Genomic DNA, 19,890 nt, shown 5'->3' with positions numbered 1-19,890 from the left:
CCCCCAGCTTCTTCGAAGCCAATTTGGCTTTGCCCTCCAGATGGCCACGGAATTGGCAATTGCTCGAGATTTCGAGACCCAGTATTCCGATACTAGGCGAGGCTTTAAGGGAAATGTTGTCGAAGAGCGGTGATACGGCAAATGGGGTTTTTTTTTAGTGGTAAACGCGCAAACTTGAGTCTTCTGGGGGTTAAATTGGACAAGGTTCATTTTCAAAACGAGACCAGCATGGCCCGTGTATACGGCATCACCAGTGCTGTCGTCTGCATAGCAATGTATGTTGGAGGTGTCCAACATATCATTGATATGCAGAAGAAACAGCGTGGGAGATAGCACACATCCTTGGGGCACTCCAGCGGCTTTGACCAACGATTGATCAACGACCGGCAGCCGTACTGCCGGTCGTTGATCAACTGGTGACCCTCAAGGTATACCGAGAGCTTGCGGTTAATTATGCTCTCCATGATTTTGGAAAGCAAGGAGGTAATCGCTATAGGCCTGTAGTTTGCCAGATCCGAACTGTCTCCTTTTTTTTGGATCGGATGGACAAGGGCTGACTTCCATGAGTCAGGGACTACGCCTTTTGAATAAGAGTGCCGGAATAAATGCGTAAGCACCGGCGTCAACTCAGGGGCACACGTTCTAAGCACGATTGGAGAAATGTCATCCGGCACGACTTCCTGACGTCCAACGAAAACAGAGCTCGCCGAACAGTTTTTTTGTCTGAACTGTAACTTCAGGCATGGAGCTCTGACACCGCGGGATGGTCGGCGGTGTTTTTCCGTTGTCGTCAAGAGTCGAGTTGGAGGCAAAAAGAGTGCACAGGAGATCGGCTTTCTCTTTTGCCGTATGGGCCAGGGTGTCATTCTTCATGTGCAACGGCGGCATGGACGGCTGGTTGTTACCAAGAGAAGCTTTCGACAACGACCAGAACTTGCGTGTTCCGGTCGGGTAACTGGAAAGCTGCTCGCCAATTTGGCGACGTGCTTCGATTTCGCACGGGCGATTTGCCGCTTAAAAAATCTGGAGGCACGGTTATATTTCCTCATCAGAACTTTGCAGTTCGGATCTTTTGAGCCCAGCGCCGCAACCCAAGTTCGATACGCCTGTTTTTTGCAGTCAGATGCTGCTTTAACTGACGCATCGAACCAGGGCTGTGATCTGCCACCGATCGGTACTACAGAGCTTGGTATAAAAATATACATGCCCTTCAGTATCACATCGGCTACTGCAACTTCGCAGGCACTAGGATCATCCGAAGGGAAACAAACCTTGCCCCAAGGGTAGGATGCAAAAAAGGATCGCATCCTATCCCAATCTGCTGACTTGTAGTGCCAAACGCAGCGGGTCGCTGGTGGTCTGCGACGTTGGCGTCGGATAGGCACTACACTCCTGACCAGGCAATGGTCAACGTTCCGAGAGGGGCGTCGACGGTGACCTGGTAACTATCGAGATGTGAAGTCAGCAGAAGAACTAATAAGGACGGCATTTGGCTATCCACATCCGGGAGCCGCGTTGGCGACTCAACCAATTGGGACAAACCATACGCCAATGCAAAATTATGCACAGATCGCCCTGCGTAGTCTGTGGTACGTGATCCAAGCTATTCGGCATTGTGCCCGTTGAAATCACCCAAGACTACGATTTCAGAGGAGGGAATCTGTGCAATCACGTCATCAAATGCCGCTTGAACGCAGCCCATGAGGTGATCCGTTTCTGCGTTACCACTATGGGACCTGTAGACACACGCATAGATGCGGACGCGGTCCTCTAAATCTACGCGGAAACAGAGAGTAGACAGGTCCCTACCCGCGAAATTGTCGAAACGGCGACAGCAGATATCCTCCCTAAAGTACACACATACCCCGGCAAGAGGCAAAAAATTATGCTCAATTTTGTACCCGAGGTACGTTTAATATGACGTATCGCTAGGTCGAGATATCTGCGTCTCCGTAAGGAAACACAAGGCCGGCTGCGCCGTCCCAAGGTGGTGGTGGATGGCGTTTAAATTGGAGTGAATTCCCCTGATGTTACAGAAGTCCACATTAACGTGGAGCGGGGTGCCGTGGTGTTGCTGCCCTGTTTGTCCTGTGAAATGCGCGGTACTGTGCCCTCCCCAGAATACGAGGGGCAGCCCGAGCGCGAATGCTCGGGGAGGGATTCTCCGGTAGATTGGTAGAGCCGGTACCCTTTGTTGGGGGGTGATGGGGAGGGGCAGGGGGGTGAGGGATGGCCTCCGGTCCTCGACACTAACCTATGCGAAACATAGCGGCACTAGGCCGCTACTTCACGCCGGTATTCTGTGCGAGTGTGGTAAGTAATCCGGACGAGTCTGGCCCGATTGTGCTGACGTCATAAGACGGCAGCGTGACTCTCCCACTTTCAATAAGCCCGTAGTCGCCTCTTACGACACCCTTGGGCCTGGGACTACCCTATTCGTTTTACGCCCCGGGGAAGCACAGGGCGTGTGCCAAATGTTCTGTAATAATTTGCGAATATGTAATTGAAGTAGTAAAATTTTCTAAAAATAATACTACTAGAAATAGGAAAGACACTGGGATCACATATCGACAGTAAGTATTTTGTATTAAAATAATACGAAGCCTATGTTACAAAATTTGAAAGATGCCATTGAGTGCAAAAAGCTACAATATAAAGTGAGTGCCGTAATAAAATAGGTATTGTTCTTAGGCAGTGCGGTATCTAGTTGGAGCGCAGCGGAGACCCATCCTTAATCTAAGCTGTTTTTATGATTTTAAAAGAATTATCTGGATGAATCAATTTTGTCGATGGTACTACACGTTACAAACATACATTTTTCTTTCTTTCAAAATATCTTTGAAGATTTACCACCGCTACAAGCTTTATTATATAGGTAATAAAATATGTATGGATTTAGGTTTCAGAAGCTCTATTTATGTCAAGAATTACAATTCACTTACTGAGATAATAATACTATTCTAGTAAAAGAAAAATATAATACATATATGTTACATAAATTAAAAATTAAAGCACATTTCACTGTCAAATTATTAACTTAGCTACTTAAAGAGAAACGTATCTTATAATTTTTTATTTAGTACTAAAACTATACTGCCTTAAAAATAAACTTGGTATAAAGTTATACCTGCGAATAATATTGCAAAATGTTGACTATATTGCTAACAACTCTGCCAATACAATGATAATTCTGTGATAACGCGGGAAACGCTATACGTCAGAATAAATAATTAATCATACGTGCGGCGGCCTCTACAGAGTAAGCTAGCCAGTAGGGACTCACGGCGACCAGGATCGACCGACACAGTTCACAGTTCCGACCGATATTTTAAAAATGAAGAAACTTAAACAATGCATTGCATATTAAAGGTCATTCCTGCCATACTTGTACTATTATATTATATTCTTTGTCATATGCAAAATGTATATTTGTAAACATTTAGCATAGTCGGTGTTTTATTCTCAGTTATAACTTTATACTAAGCTTATTTGTAAGGCCGACAGTGTTTATTTATTTGTGCTTACAAAAAATCCTTCAACACGTGTAATATATGGCACTTTATTTAAAAGTAATTAACGTCTTGGTTTCTTTAATATCTTTAGACAGTTTATTATATATATTTGTGCACCATCAAAATAAATATTTCTTCTCTTATAGTAAATCATTGTTTCGCTTATTCAACACGCCAGCTTAAATTGTCACGTCATGTCACACAGTCACGTCAAGTGCCAGATCTTAATCACTTCACTTGAAGCACACTCCAAAAATATGAAATGGCTTACGTTAGCTTCCCGGCTAATTTTAAATGCCAGAGTTGTTTCCCCAGGTGTTTGCAGGACAGGTTCGAAGCGTCAGCCACGGCCGCGTCGTCCCTCCACTGGTTCCGTCGCTGGCGACTCCACAGGTCTCAGGCGATCACCTTCTACACTTTCCACTGCTTCCACGGCATCAGGCTACCGACCACGCTCTTCTCCGGCCGGACTTTATAGCTATACGGGCTGTGAGTGTTTTATGTCTATAGAAAAAAATTTTTATATGAATACTAGCTGACCCAGCAAACGTTGTATTGCCATATAAAGTAATTAAAAAAAAATTTGGGGCATAAAAAATAAATGCAACCGATTCTCGGACCTACCAAATATATCATACTACGATTATTATTGTATTCCTTTGCCATCTTGCAATCTCCTATAGCGGATTTGTGAATCGAACAGAATAATATAAAAATCAGGATACATAAATAGTTGTATACATACTCGTAGAAGGGCGAAAATATAAAGAAAATAAAAATTCATGCTGAATCATAATAAAAAATTGTCAAGAAAACAAAAAAATATATATTTAGGGGTGGGTCGGTCACCCTTACCATTTATCCATCATGGAAAATAGATGTTGGCCGATTCTCAGCCTACCCGATATGCATACAAAGTTTCAAACAAATCGGTTCAGCCGTTTCCCAAGAGTATGGTAACAAACACCGGGACACGAGAATTTTAGATATTAGAAATTATGGATTTCCTATTTTAATCACTGTCATCTGTGTTAGACAAAGATAATTCATCGGGAGAGTCCGAATCAGTCGTATTTATGACAATATATCTCAGTATAATGTAAGTCAGTAACGGTTCGTTTGTTTATATTCTTTATCCCGTCTCGTTGGCCTTAGTATATATAAATGTTAACAGTTAGTTATTTTTAAGTGATATACCGCACTTCTCAGAATAAATGTACAAATTAAATTTGTACCAAAATTTATGAACGATGCGGAACTCGAACTCGTTCCGTCCGAGCGCTCATAACAACTGAGCCAACCGTTCGAGTGACGCATGTTTTGTAAATATCGGTATGTCTTGTTCAACTCGCAGGTTGTGGCTTCATATACAGGATTTGTAAGTTCTAAACAATTTTTAATTTTACAGTGATATACCTCACTTTTGGGATTAAATATGCAAATTTAATCTGTTTTTGTACAAATTAAATTTTTGACGTCAATTTTTTTAAAAATATAATAATTTTTATCTGAGTAATAAAACTATATACTACATAAATATAATATATTTTTTTATGTTTTGTTAATTTTCATGCCTTTTTCTGTTTTATTGCGAATTATGTGACATCACTAGGTAAGGGGAACAAAATATGTGAGGAAGAGTCTAAAACACATGAAATTCATGTGAGGTAATTTCTAGATGGACCCTAACCTATATTTTTTTAAATTAAGAGTTTCTTGCGCCGCTTCTTCTCTCTAGAATAGAATTCTAAAGGAATCAATTTTGAGAAAATAAATGCCTTTATGAATTTATGCCTAATCAGATAAATTGTGATGTGAAATTGGGATAACCTACCATTAAATATGCTTCATGGACAGTTCATGGCAGACAAGGAATATTTTGCCCAAAAAGTCATTGGTAGTTATAGTTCCCGTACGACCAGATGAAAACTGGCGGCCGTCGTAGTACCAGGTCCACAGGTTTTATAGTGGGAGGCTCCTTTGCACAGGATGAAGGCTAGATTATGGGTACCACAACGGCACCTATTTCGGCTGTGAAGCAGTAAAGTGTAAGCATTATTGTGTTTCGGTCTGAAGGGCGCCGTAACTAGTGAAATTACTAGGCAAATGAGAATTAACATCGGTTTTTCAAGAATTCTGAGCGGCACTGTATTGTAATGGGCAGGGCGTATCAATTACCATCAGCTGAATGCGGTGCGAATATCACTATTTGGTTCCTCGTCTTCTTAATGACTCTGCACGATTTCACACACACTTCAGAATGTCGATGTCAAAATTTAATTAACTCATTTAACGCATACTGAAGCGACGGGCCGCTATCTGAGTTGCTCTGAGCGGCGCTTCATGTCAAATTATTCTTTCGGAGGTAAATTACACGACGCACATCAATGAACAGTGCAGCACTGCTCTAGTGCGACATACACTTTAAGAAATGATTGAAATAATATATAATATAATAATATTTGACACACTCCTATACAAATTATCTTGCCCCAAACTAGGCATAGCCAGGACTATGGGAACAAGACAACGATATATTTAATACATTATACTTACTTAAACATACATAAATACAAATAAGCATCTATGACTCGGAAACAAACATCTATATTCATCATATAAATGATTCCACCCACCGGGATTCGATCCCGGGACCTCTAGCTTAATAGTTAGGGTCACTAACCATTCGGCTATATGGGTCGTAGATTTCATTGCTTCGTGCCGCTGTAATGCGTTCCGGCCTTAATGTGGGAAGGTTTCGTCTTTGTATCAACGCGCCGGGTTATAATATTGGTGTTACTGTATCAGCTCCGTCGCGGCCCAGTCGGTCTACGTCTGGTCTGAGTATGACCCGCGTGACGGACCCCGTAGGCGGAGGGACGGCGGTGGCGGTCGGGGGGACAGAGTACTCCCGTCGGAGAGCTGCCTCAGCACCCGCCACACCAGCCCTATCACCTGCCGCTTCACCACCTGGCTCGCCGCATAGGACACCTAACAGGTCAGTAGAGTTGATTAAGGATATGGCACAAGGAGTGTGAGTCTCAATCACTTAGACTGTCTTCTACTTAGGTAGAAGTAGGCCAAGTTTAATATTATCCACTAAAACCTTTTCAAACTTCAATAAGTTCTCCTGATTGCAAGTATCTCGGGGATCTTAGCAGGGCATTTCACCGGACAACCTTGCGACAGTGGACTATGACTAGCGCAAATAGCCACAACATTTGCATGCTCACAGCGTGGTGCTACAATTAAATAAACACACGGATTTTACACGGAATTTACTATCGCGTAAAAAAGAAATAATTCAAAAATAAAAATATATAATTGTCCTTATGATAAATAAATTTTCCATAATATCATTTTGGAACATCCTGTAAGTAATCTAGTAGTGACACGCCATCATAAGCACTGACACCTATAGAAAACGCGCGAGTTGAATGTAGAGTTCAGGAATGCGATAGTGCTGTGACCTAATTATAATTAGTATCGATAAATTTAAATGATGCTATAGGTTTACCATTTTATACTAGGTTAAAATAGACATAGACATAGACATATTTTATTTCACATCATCATCACACAATGTAATTTACAAAGTTTTATTATACACTTTAAAGTAAAACATTACAATATAAATAAAATACTATAAGTAAAATAATATTTGTGAACATAATTAAATAATTTACAATAAAATCAAGAATGATGCGAAAATGGACACCGCTCAGCGTATGCTATAGCAAATGCTACAGCGCTGGTTCTCAGCGTAGCCCATTACGAGACAAACTCGCGCTGTGGTGTAGAAACATTTGAAAAATTTTAAATACTTACAGCATAACACATACCTACTTAAAACTGAAAACCTACCCAAATACCTTATACGTAGAAAAACCAACATTAAAGAATAAGGAAAGATACAAAATATGCAAAACTTGATAACATAATATGGTACACAACAAAAATTACAAACACTGCGATTACAATATAAAATTAAAATAAAATAAAGCCAGTTCAGAAAATATATATATTATATATATATATATATATATATATATACAGTTTACCTAAGATAAGTGGGGACTATTTTGCCACCTATTTGTAAATCTTTTTGATAGTTTACTAAATAGTTTTTGTATTTTAAAACTATATATGGATATAATAATAATATAACTATTCCTAACTGGTGGTGGTATATTGTTCCAACACTTAGAGGCATCGTAACGGAAACTACCACGAAAGGCAGAAGTGCGGTGAGGAGGAATAGTAATTGGAATACTTCCTGTTCTGATACATTGTTTCTGAGGCATGGCGCCATTTCAGTTTTTCGTACAGATATTCCGGGCGACCCTTGCGTATTATACCGAACAAAAGACTGGTCAAATGAAGCTTCCTACGTAACGTCATCTTAAGTATACCGGCGTTGTTTAGGTGTGGAGTGATATGAGTTCGAGGCGGCAAGATAAAGCAGAATCGAGCACAGGCGTTTTGGACTCTCTGAACGATTCGTTCAGTACGCGCAAGCAACCGGGAACCATATACTGTATCACCGTAATTAAACAAAGATAGGATTATCGAGTCACATAGTGTAATGCGATGATCTATACTTAAGAAGTCCCGAATACGATATAATATTTTGAGCCGGTAAAAAGCTCTCCGACTCAATTCGATCACATGTTTCTCAAAATTTAAGCCATCGTCCATTAACACTCCTAGATTAAGTGCTTCGGTTACCCGTTCTAATTGTATACCTATAACATTTACATTAGGCTGCGATGAAACGATTTTATCTATTTGAAGTTTAGACCCCAAAATCATGTATTTTGTTTTACATGGGTTACATTAGACCACATATGAATGCGCTTCAGATCGCTATTCAATTTATTTACTGCGTCGGTAGTATTTTCTGGTCGAAATGAGATGTATAGTAGTATGTCATCTGCATACATGTGAAAATTACAATGCTTTATGATGTTCGATACGTCGGCAGTATATAGAATGAAAAGCAAAGGTCCCAAAATTGAGCCCTGTGGGACTCCTCTACTTAATTGTACTGGCTCTGACAGCAATGGGTATCCACTATCATCTCGAAGCTGAACACACTGATTACGGCCACTGAGATAGCTTGAGAACCATTGCACTGTGTCAGGTTTCACACCGTAAGCGCTCTTTTTTGAAAGAAGCAAGGAAATATTAATAGCTTCGAAGGCGCGTGAAAAGTCAAGGAGCACCATGATAGACCCTTGACCATGATCACGAGCACACAAGATATTATCGACAATGTCTATGAGAGCAGTAGAGGTGCTGCGATCTTTCCTAATACAACAATGGCTGACTTCCAGGCGTTTGGGAAAGTGTTTGTCAGAATGGATGTGTTAACAGTATGAGTGATTGTACCTAAAGAGTGAGGAAGAGTTAGAAGTAGCATATCAAGAGATATGTCATCTATTCCGACAGCGTTAGACTTAATTTGATTTATCACCTTAAAAATGGTAGCTTCGTCTACTGTTTTAAGCTGGAACTCAGACTCTGTGAAGCGGTGGAACTCATAATATGTCAGCTATGATAATTTAATTTCATTCTCGCCTGGGACTTTCGAAAAATGTAAGTTTATTGCGTCTGGGTCTCGTAAATAGTTTGGGATTATGGCGTGACGGGTCTTTGGTGAAATATCAACGTATTTCTTCAGGTTATTCCATACATTCTTAGAGCTGCTCGAGTGCCTATTAATGTGCTGGCTGAAGAAAGCACGTTTTTCAGAATATATTGCTGTATTTACTATACTCTTTAGATTTTTATAGTAGACTTTGTGTATTTCTAATCCAGACAAACGAAACCTGTGATATGCGTCGTTTCGTAATTTCATCATATGCCTAATGGTGAGTGTAATCCAGGGATGACTAGGCTTATTAACTAAGATTCGTTTTTTGGGTATGAGACTGTCAAGAATTGATAATAAGCACCCATTAAACTTATCTACTAAATTATTATCATTTAAATTCATTTGCAACATTGACCAGTCTATTCCCTCAAAATATGAGCTGAGCATATTATGATCTAAACTTTTTAAAGGTCGAATTACAGTCCATACAGGTGCTACTTTATTATATTTTAATTTTAGTTAAAATGATGATAAAAAAAAAATTTTTTTCGTCTTTTTACCCTAATAATTAAATTTCTAATTTTTGTTCTGCCGTTCTTCAACAAACATGTCTAAAACATTTTTCGCCGTTTCTCGTGCTTCGATATGAATAAAAACTCGTTTTTTGGAACGGAACCGTCTCTACCTAAATTGGATAGCTTATGTGTCAAAGTGAGCGATTCAAAAAAATTTGCTACTTTCTTTAATAACTTTTAAAAATTAGTGAATACATACAGAAAAGGAAAATTTTATTGATGAAAGATGAGATGAGAATACTTTATTGGACTTTTTTGTAAAATAAAATACTAATAAGGAAATAAATACCAAAATGAAAATACTAAAGAAGAGGCAGTAAGAGCCCGGGCTATAGCCTGTTCGCAAGAACGAATTAAAAAAAATATTCTCTGTGCTCCTGTCAAATCAAACATCAATGGAGGTGCATTCATCAAAGAGTATAATAATATATAGGGAAAAGAGAGCCCTCTCTACGCATTATGAGCTGTCCATTTGAAAACTAGCGCCATCTGGAGATTGACCCCGAAAATAACAATTTATAAGCTCCAAATTATAAAATTCATTTTTAGTGTTGTGGCGCAATAAATAGCTAACTCTACTTTTTAATATTTAATTATTTACCATGTTGAAATTGCGCGTAGAGTTAGCTAACTTATTTTGTCACAACATAGATCATAAAGGATAGATTTTGTAGTGTAAATATGTAAAATGGAACACGAGAGCTACATAATATACATGCGCAAACGCTAGACGTAGGCGCCATTTTGTGACCAGTGGGCAGTAACACAATTAAAGAAAAGTTGAAAGGTTTCAAAGCGAGTGACAGCTGCCAAAGCATTCATTTTCGGGCAAACTAACAGATGGCACTACAGTCTTATGAAAACGTCACTTTAAGGCGTCTGTCCCACCCCTGGCGTTCATTACTCGTTATTTTTACGAAAACACCTAAGCAAACATTTAATTTGTAATTCATACAACTATATTTATATTACTATTATTTAATAAGTACAAAAAGGGCTTAATGGTTTAAAATTTAACGCTATTGAGCGCAATTTAAAAATGTATTTTAAGTTTTTTCTACGCAAAAAACCGCTAGAATCATATCATTTTAGGTTTCGAAACATAACGCACATGGTTCGAGTAAGAGCGTCATCCCTTTCTCACACCGCGGACCACAGACAAATTTATTTCGTTCATTCTTCAGAAGCGATCCAAATACCATTCAGTAAAAGGCACTACATGGTACGAATTTTGCGATTCAGTTTAGGTACCTAAACTGAACTGCATCGGAATCGCATCGCCTATTAAAAGTTGATGGTAGTCCATCTGATCCTACTTAATCATTTAGTGTGCTATTTTGAAGAACCCAGAGTGGAGTCACATAAATAAACTTCTTTAGTACAATTCTAAAAAAAATTGATATATTTGAGATTTAATTTGAGATAAATGTAACATTGTGTGATAATTTTCCTTACGTTTACCCATTTGTAACTAGCTTAACTGTAAAACTTCAATTTTATTTTGCTAGGGGGGGCTGTGCATGGATCATACCGTCAGTCTCATGGGATCCAGATTCCATATAGCACCATCGCCATTATCAGCTCAGGTTATTTTCATTTTCATTTTGCTTTTTCCCATATAGTTATATATAATTGGTAGGTTTATTTATATAATTGCATCAATGACGTTCTATAAATATAGACAATGCACCTCATACAAAATCAAAGTCGAAATATGGCACATGTCACAAAGACACCATAATAACCTTCGACTGCTATGTATATTTGCATTTCTGATTGTGTCCTTTCATCTGTCCCATTCTTCGGCGAGTCTTGTTTGGGGACTTTTCAATAATATTGTACCATATTTAATGAGAAAATATTCGTTTTATTAAATTACTTCCGCTTTTTGCATATCAATCTTGTATAATAAAATAACCTTAGCGATGATAAGTCACACCATCTTTTTTTTTGAGTCGTTAATGTATTATTTAAGTACTTTTTATAGCACACTTAGGCTTGTTGATTGAGACACAGTTGACACACTGTTAAGGAGAAAAGTGTGCTTTCATTGGCTTTAAGCACACTTTTGCCGTTCCGTTATCAGACTGCGAATGATATGTCCATATGTATAGAACATCATTGAATGGCAGTTAAATCCGCAATTGGAGGAATATGCAGCGACTGTTCCATTAAATAATTAAAAGATTTTTCTCTTATTTTTATAATCTGTGCACTCTTCTGTAGTATTGGGCCATAAATGCAGAATAGAAAAACTCTCTAAGAAGAAAGCAATTCGCTCGATTGTATTAAACGTGCAGTCGTTGACAGTTGACAGATGACGGCTCTAATTTTGTAAAAAATGGCTCTACTTTTATTAGGATAGATATGGTTCAGTGATTGTTCACTTTAAGGTATGCTTCTGGAAGTGCTTTTGTAAACTGCCATTAGATGGTAGGCTGGTATGTCAATAAAAAAATTGATTCCAATACTCAACTTTATATGATGACGACATTGATTTTGCGTTGGTAGTATTTGACGATTTTGTGAACAAATAAAGATGTCTAAATAATTTATTTTATGCTCTGAGTTGTGCTTGGCTGTGAGGGATATAATTTTCAAAAAGAAATTGAATTTTATATATGCTGTACGGACACTATTTCTTCTGCATATCAATAATATGTTAGTTAATTGAACGTTGTCCAATTTAACCCCCAGCAGACTCAATTTTGCGCGTTTACCACTAAAAAACCCCATTTGTCGTATTACATCTCTTCGACAACACTTCCCTTAAAGCCATGGCTGGTATCGGAATACTGGGTCTCGAAATCTCGAGCGATTGCTAATTCCGTGGTCATCTGGAGGACAAAGCCCACCAATTCCACCTTCGCACTACACGCCAAAAGTAAGGATATCATCCCCACCATCTGGATGTGTGGCTCCTCCTCCACAGTGCGGGTTTCAAGGTGCTTTCTTCCACGTACTACAAAACTGTGGGATGATGAGCTTCCTTGTGCGGTGTTTCTGGAATATACGATATGGGTACATTCAAAATAAGCGCGTATACCTTCCTTTTAGGCCGGCAACGCTCCTTTGATTCCTCTGGTGTTGAATACAATGTAGGCGGCGGTGATCACATGACCAGGTGACCCGTACGCTCGTTTGTCCTACTTTTCTATATAAAAAAAAGGATATTTTATGGCGAATTAAAAACAACGTTTACCTGCTGTAACTGATACTCCCTGGCCCTGACAATGCAGCATTCAGGATTCTTAATTGGACCCGAATTGGTCCCGTCCACATTTTTAGAGAGCTTTATAATGCAGATCTTCGTTAAAACCCTTACTTACCATCACCCTCTGGTTGGAGGATACAATATACAAGGCTATAATTGAAGGGGTATTCCACCTGAATAGCAAAGATATTCGCCGGTAAACAACTGAAAGATGGTCGCACACTGTCAGACTACAAACAGACACTAAAAGGACTCTACACTTCACCTAGTGTTGAGGCTGAGGGAGGTACTATTGAACGTTCTCTGCGTATCTTGGGATATGAAGTACAACTGTGACAGGATGATTTGTCGTAAATGATATGCTGTCTTCCTACTTGTACTAGCTAACTGTAGAATGAAGAAATGTGGACTCACCAAGAACCTTCGCCCCAAAAAGAAGATTAAGGACTAATTTTGTACATTTTTTCCTTATTCATCGTAACATCGAAATTTAAATAAAATTGCGCTTGTCACTTTGGGCCTTTCAAACAAAAACATTATAGTGCTGGCACAGAAAAAGGAGCCGCTATGATACCCATCTGGCTAGCATCCAATGCTAAAAAGCACCTCACTGGAGAATAGTAGTAAAAATGATGATACAAAATAGGTATCTCGAGTTGCTCTATGAACGGCTGGATCACTTGGCGTTAGGTAGAGACGTCGCTTCAATGTTAGTCTTCTACCGCATTTATGACGGGTAGTGTTACGAAGAGCTGTTTCACCTGTTTCCTGTCGCCGAATGTCACCTTCGCACAACACGCCACAAACTAGGATATCATCCCCACCATCTGGATGTGTCGCGTTCCTCCACTGTGCGGGTTTTCCAGGAACTTTCTTGCACTTACAAGCAAGCTGTGGAATGAACTTCCTTCTGCAGTGTTACCAGGACGATATAACTTCAAAAAAAGCGCGTGACCTTTCCAAAAGGCCTGATTCCTCTGAGATTACAAGCCAATGTGGGAGGCGGTCATTTATTTATTTTATTTTAATATTTTTAAGAAAGCCAATAGCTAGTTGTACTTACATTTAAATATCAATTATCATGAGACCCATACGCTCTTTTTTCTTTCTCTTCCTAAAAAAAAGGCATAAAGATTCTGCCAGTAATAAATAAGTGAGTATTTTTTCTAACTTTTGTCCATTCCATTCCCACAAAAGTTTCATCATCATCATCAGCCGGTAGACGTCCACTGCTGGACAAAGGCCTCCCCAAAGATCTCCACAATGACCAGATCGTCGGTCCATCTTGTTGGGGTCCTACCAACACTACGTCTTCCGGTACGTGGTCACCATTCGAGGACTTTACTGCCCCAACGGCCAAACAGCTCTGTCCGTCAAAATATGTGCCCTGCCCACTGCCACTTCAACAGATAAACATAAGTTAAATATTATAAAATTGCTCGCGGGCAATTTCACAATATAAAACTGTTTGCAACATCTTATATTTAATATTATTGCAGCTGCGTTATTCAAGTATGGCGCGGCCTACACAAATCTGTAGATTGCAGAATTGAGGCCAAGTTAACAATGGATATAAATTTATCTTGCATCAACTATTCTGCAGTGCAACAGACGGCAAGCTTACCCTTCTTGCTTTCTTTGTAATTTCATATTTTTCAGTTCTGCTTTTGAAAATACTACGCCATTCAAAGTACGATTTTTAAAGTTGTATTTTTTGGTGTGAACACAGTGAATTGTTATGATGTGCACACCGACACACAAATTTGACACCCTGACGTTAGCTGGTCAACTTGTACCATTTGTATCATACTTCAGCCTCTTGTAACTTCATTTATTGTCTACTGAACAACAAATACTGATAATTAAATAAATTTCAATTAAACATTACTTATTGTGTAAAGGTAGTTTAATTATATTTAAATAAATTATGCGGTACCTATTTTTATTAGTTGTATTTAATACGTTCTTTATTACAATATTGTTCTTTCTAAATTTACAATTTTAGTTCAATTTCGTCAGACAAGATTTCGTGGGAGAAAATGAGAGAGGAACCATAATACAATGTTTTGGTACCAGGCCATCATAGTTGAAGAAGAGATTGTCTTATGTATGACGCAAGAATGCCTTATTATATTCGGACGTCATGCGCACGACGTATTACGACATAAGTACCAGGACAACATAAGTATGGTAGAAGTGATAGTAAAGTTTTTTATAGCGGTTGAAATCATGGGTCATTTACCAGGACTTCATTATATGTAGTTTAGAGGTTTAATGTAAACATTGTTTGATTTTTTTCATATGAATGGCAGTTTTTGACGTTCAATTAGCGTTCATCAAAATAAATGATTTCATACACATTTTCCTTCCAATTGGACAATGACAATTAACTTCATCTACAAGGATTATTGTAATTGGTCGTTATTACGTCCAGTTAGATTAACTAATAAGATAAATATTGACACACTTTATATAAATTATCTTGTCCAAAACTAGGCATAGCCTGTAAGTAGGTACATTGGGTACAAGAAAACATTAATACTTATAAACATCCATGACTTGGAAACAGACACTAGCTCAGTAGGCAGGATCACTAACCACTGGGCTTGATATGGGTGGTCAAATATAAATGTTAATTTTTCGTATTCCTTTACTTCACACAAATAGTGCAAGAATATGTCTGTGAAAGTTTTATCGATGCATGTTAATACATCAATATCTATTGAAACATTTTTACGGCCTAACAAATGAACTTGGTATAAAGTTATACCTGAGTATAATAATAACAAGAATACAAATACAAAATGTACTGTAATGTAATGTACAAAATGTAATACATTTTGCTTGTCATTGGTTTTTGACATATAACGTTTCCCGCGTTTATTTACAAGACAGCCTGACGGAAAACTTCAGAATTATCATATTTGAAGTTATGAAAAAGTAATGAGAGTGAAATTTTTAAAAGCACGCGCATCACTGTAACATAAAAGTAACAGGTTGAAGTTGGTTCCTAAAATTTTCTGACATTTGCGACACTCGTTATTTTTTTTTTGGTTTCTTCGTCCATTATTAGCATAGGCAAAGGGTTCAAGCCCATACAGCCGTATTCGTTATTTAATAATTAATTATCAAAGCCATCGCTGCATGATTGTTACAATATTTTTCTTTCTACAAACGCAGAATAGCACGAGGAATAAATAATTTTAAGGATTTTTATCTACATAAGTACTAACTCACTTTTTTTTTATTTATTTAGTGGCACGGGATGCAAGTCCATAGGCCGAATTATCATTGTATTGACACTTGACAGTGTTGTCAGCGATATATTCAGCGTTTTGCATATTCTTGGTTTATTCTCAGTTCTAACCTCATACCAAGTTTATTTGTAAGGTCGTTATGGTCTATTAGAAGCTGCTTTAGCTGCTTAAAACAAAATTGTAAATATTTTATCTAGCAAATAAATATAATTGTTAATTCTATTTATTTCAGGTCACGTGCCCTGCAACGCTGTTCATAGCATAGTTTTTACACCCGGTTTTCATCCGCCCATTCGACATGTAGTTATATAGAGGAGTCCAAGTTATGGTCCTATGAAGAAGACAGATGAACTATTAAACGAACTATTTATGGTGTGACATGGAAGTTGGACGAACTAATGTTGGTGTTGTTATAAACGAGTCCATATTGTTATTCTTGTAATGCCTTGCACTATCGCTTCAAGCTACCAATGACTTTTTGTGGTTAAGATAAGCTAAAATTTAAGATAAAGATATATCTTTTAAAATGTTATTTTTCTAGTGCAACTGGAAATAAGGCTTGGGTTGAACGCCGGGAGCTTATCCCAAAACGATAAATAAATGTATTGACGAATAGTTTGTGCTACGCATCATAGTTGGTATACTCAGTGCTTAAATATTTTATACGTCTTTTGCTGTTACAGAACGCATAACAACAGTCCAGGTTTATTACTTTAGTGTGCATGCCAAGCTACGTATTACACTCGCGATACGCATGTCACTTTGTTTAAGGGTGCGCGCGACCAAAATAGAGGTTTACAGTTACCCGCTAATTTCTTCGACTTGTTCACATGTCACAGTATATTCAGACGTATAAATTAAGTAAGATTGAGTGCAATCAGTCAATGTACAACTGTGTTGCATAATACATTGACCATAGTTACGATTGATTTACAATATACTAGCACATAGACGAACAAAGAGTTCAAGAGAGAAGAACATCTTTAACGGAGATACAGCAAGATAGAAAAGGATAGCGAATTTATTGTTATAGTGACCGATTTTGGTGGAAAGTCGTAAAAAGTCAGCCACGCCATCCATCAGCTCCTTAGTATTTTGAATCTTAACGCGCACATCGACAAATGAAAATTGGTTACGCATTATCGAGCTGTCAGCTTGTCTATTCGTTAGTATATTGTAAGTATATAATATAATTTAATTATGTTCTTGAATATTCTTGATTTGTTAAGTATATCTCGACTTGTTTAGGAGTTTTTTTTTGTTTCTTTAATTTCGTTTGAACATAGAATTGTTGTTTTTATTATAACTACTATTTCACACATATTTAAATGGTAATAATGCATTTATAAATAAGACCTTTGTAAAGTAACTTAATTATTACTGTAATATTGTAATTACCACCGGTGAATGAAATACCATATTTCTGACTGCTGGCAGTGCTATAGTTATATAAGTAAAAATAAGTGAATAAGCTCTAGTAATAAATACATAAATACATACACAAGAAGTAGCTCTTACTACCTACTATGCTGATGAAAGTATTCCTGAAGAAGTACAGTAGAACCCGATTAATAAGATTTCTAGCATAATACGCCATTTATACGCCATTTTACATTTTTTTTGACATACTGGTGTAAGACATTGACTATTTGACGTTTGAGTGTGTTTGTTGTATCATTTTACATATTATATTGTAGTTGAAATGATTTGTAAATCGTTGTAAATGTAAATTTTGATATAAAAGAGTGGCAATGAGTTTCTTGCGACTTCTTCTCATTAGCTCAACCCTTTACGAAGTAGTGGTAGATTCAATAAGAAAAATATTTTATTTTTTTTGACATAAGTCTCATTTCCGTGACCTACGTGAATAAACTGATTTTGATTTGATTTGATTTGATTACAGTCAACTTAAGACATGTTTACGATTCCTTCATCCCGTTTAATACTCTAACAACTTATCGAGAATGTGAATAACACACAAAAAGGAGGCCTAAGTGAGAATGATAAAAGCGAAGAGGAGTCAACTCCTATTTTAATCAATCGTCCAGATATTATCAGCTGTTAAAGGCATAAAGGCATTTATTTTCTCAAAATTGATACCTTAAGAATTCTTTTTGATGTCATTTCTAATAACTACTAGATACTATTACCGCTTCGGAAACAAATGGCGCTCTGAGAGAGAAGAAGCGGCGCAAGAAACTCTCCCAGTATTCTTTTTTGCGCTCTTTTCAATTAAAATATACAATATTGTACAGTCACAATCACAATCTAGTCCCAGGCTGTCCGATCATTTAGATATTCAGCAGTGGAGTTATAGGATTTACGACAGAGCCATTTTTTTATAAAACATTTAAATAGATAATGCCTGAACAGTGGCTGAGACTTTACTATAGAAGTGTATACATTTACCCTTAAAGCTATTATGTATCTTATAAAGCCTACTAGAATTAGTTACGAGCAATCTCTTATTTCTAGTGTTATAATAATGAAAATCACTATTAAGAGCAAAACTTATCGTTACTGATTTAACTTGCAGCTTCTTTAAATCAAAGCGAAGAGGCACTGTAAAAGTTAATGTTGAAAATCTTGTAATTTCTAATGCATAAAATACTTTCTGTCAAACCAAAATAAGCGATTACTTTAAATAACGCAATTAATATTACCCTACGTATTTAAGTTAATATATAAATATATAATTTAGTACGTCCATATTCGATATTAATATGAACAGGTATATCGATCCCCAGAACATATAAAAGACATCTCTTTAAACTGTTCTGTGGTTTCGTCCCTGTGAAATCGTCTTAAGCGGGTTTTGCTCTATTTCTAAATTGTGAAGTCGGGTGTATTAATAAATTTTTGCGTACTATTACATACTCTTTAGTGTAGAATATGTCTCAGGATGTCATCCATTAAATATTACTGGTAGGCATTAAGCTCTGCTAAGCTTCTACCTCCACTATACTACCCTCAAATGTCAAATGTCACGTCAAAATGCGAAATTCTACTCACATCATGTAGTCTGAGTTTTATGAGTGCTTGCCTCGCACAGTTACCAACTTTGTGGAATTAATTACCGGCTACTGGTTTCCTGAACCGATACGACTTAGGGACCTTTAAGATTAGAGTATATTCCTACCTTTGTCTTGCGTTCCAAGAGCGGTTGCCTCACAACCTTTTTTTTATGAAAATAAGGGACGAGACGAGCAGGACGTTCAGCTGATGGTAATTGATACGCCCTGCTCATTATAATGCAGTGCCGCTCAGGATTATTGAAAAGCCCCAAAAATTCTGAGCGGCACTACAACTGCGCTCGTCACTGAGTCATTTCACTTGCACCCCATCACGTGAGTCTCTAGCCAGTTTCCCCCCTCTTATATTAAAAAAATACCTGTAAAATGATCTACAGAATAAATCTACAGGTCTGAAGATAAATAAAACAGTAATTGTAGTGCCGATCAGAATTTTTGATTTACCAAGAATCCTGAGAGGGATTATATTGTAATGGGCGGGGCGTATCAATTACCATAAGATGAACGTCCTGCTCGTCTCGTCCCTTATTCTTATTGTTAAAAAAAAACTGGCAAGCAATAAAATATTACATAATTCCTTCAACCATAACAGCCTGAAGATAATAATTAAGCAATATGGTCAAAAAAACATATAAAATATGTATTTGTTCTTTATTTTGTCACCTAGGAACGTATTCCCATTACAATTCCACATTCGCGGCATA

The 19,890-nt window shown here is 37.6% G+C and overlaps 1 protein-coding gene across 1 annotated transcript in view; it reads left to right on the top strand.

Annotated features, from left to right (window-relative positions):
* Positions 1 to 18,359, top strand: part of LOC126972477 (dual specificity protein phosphatase 22-like) — a 61,618-nt gene extending 43,259 nt beyond the window's left edge. Inside the window, exons 6-8 of the mRNA XM_050819274.1 lie at positions 3,828 to 4,001; positions 6,321 to 6,510; positions 16,387 to 18,359. Of these exons, the coding sequence (XP_050675231.1) occupies positions 3,828 to 4,001; positions 6,321 to 6,510; positions 16,387 to 16,414 (392 nt within the window). The 3' untranslated portion in view covers positions 16,415 to 18,359. The remainder of the gene's footprint in view (positions 1 to 3,827; positions 4,002 to 6,320; positions 6,511 to 16,386) is intronic.
* Positions 18,360 to 19,890: the final 1,531 nt, after the last annotated feature.

The sequence above is a fragment of the Leptidea sinapis genome, chromosome 26, assembly GCF_905404315.1.
Source record: "Leptidea sinapis chromosome 26, ilLepSina1.1, whole genome shotgun sequence".
Classification (NCBI taxonomy): Eukaryota; Metazoa; Arthropoda; class Insecta; order Lepidoptera; family Pieridae; genus Leptidea; species Leptidea sinapis.
Note: the sequence above shows the minus strand (reverse complement) of the source record. Positions and strands in the feature narration are given on the sequence as shown.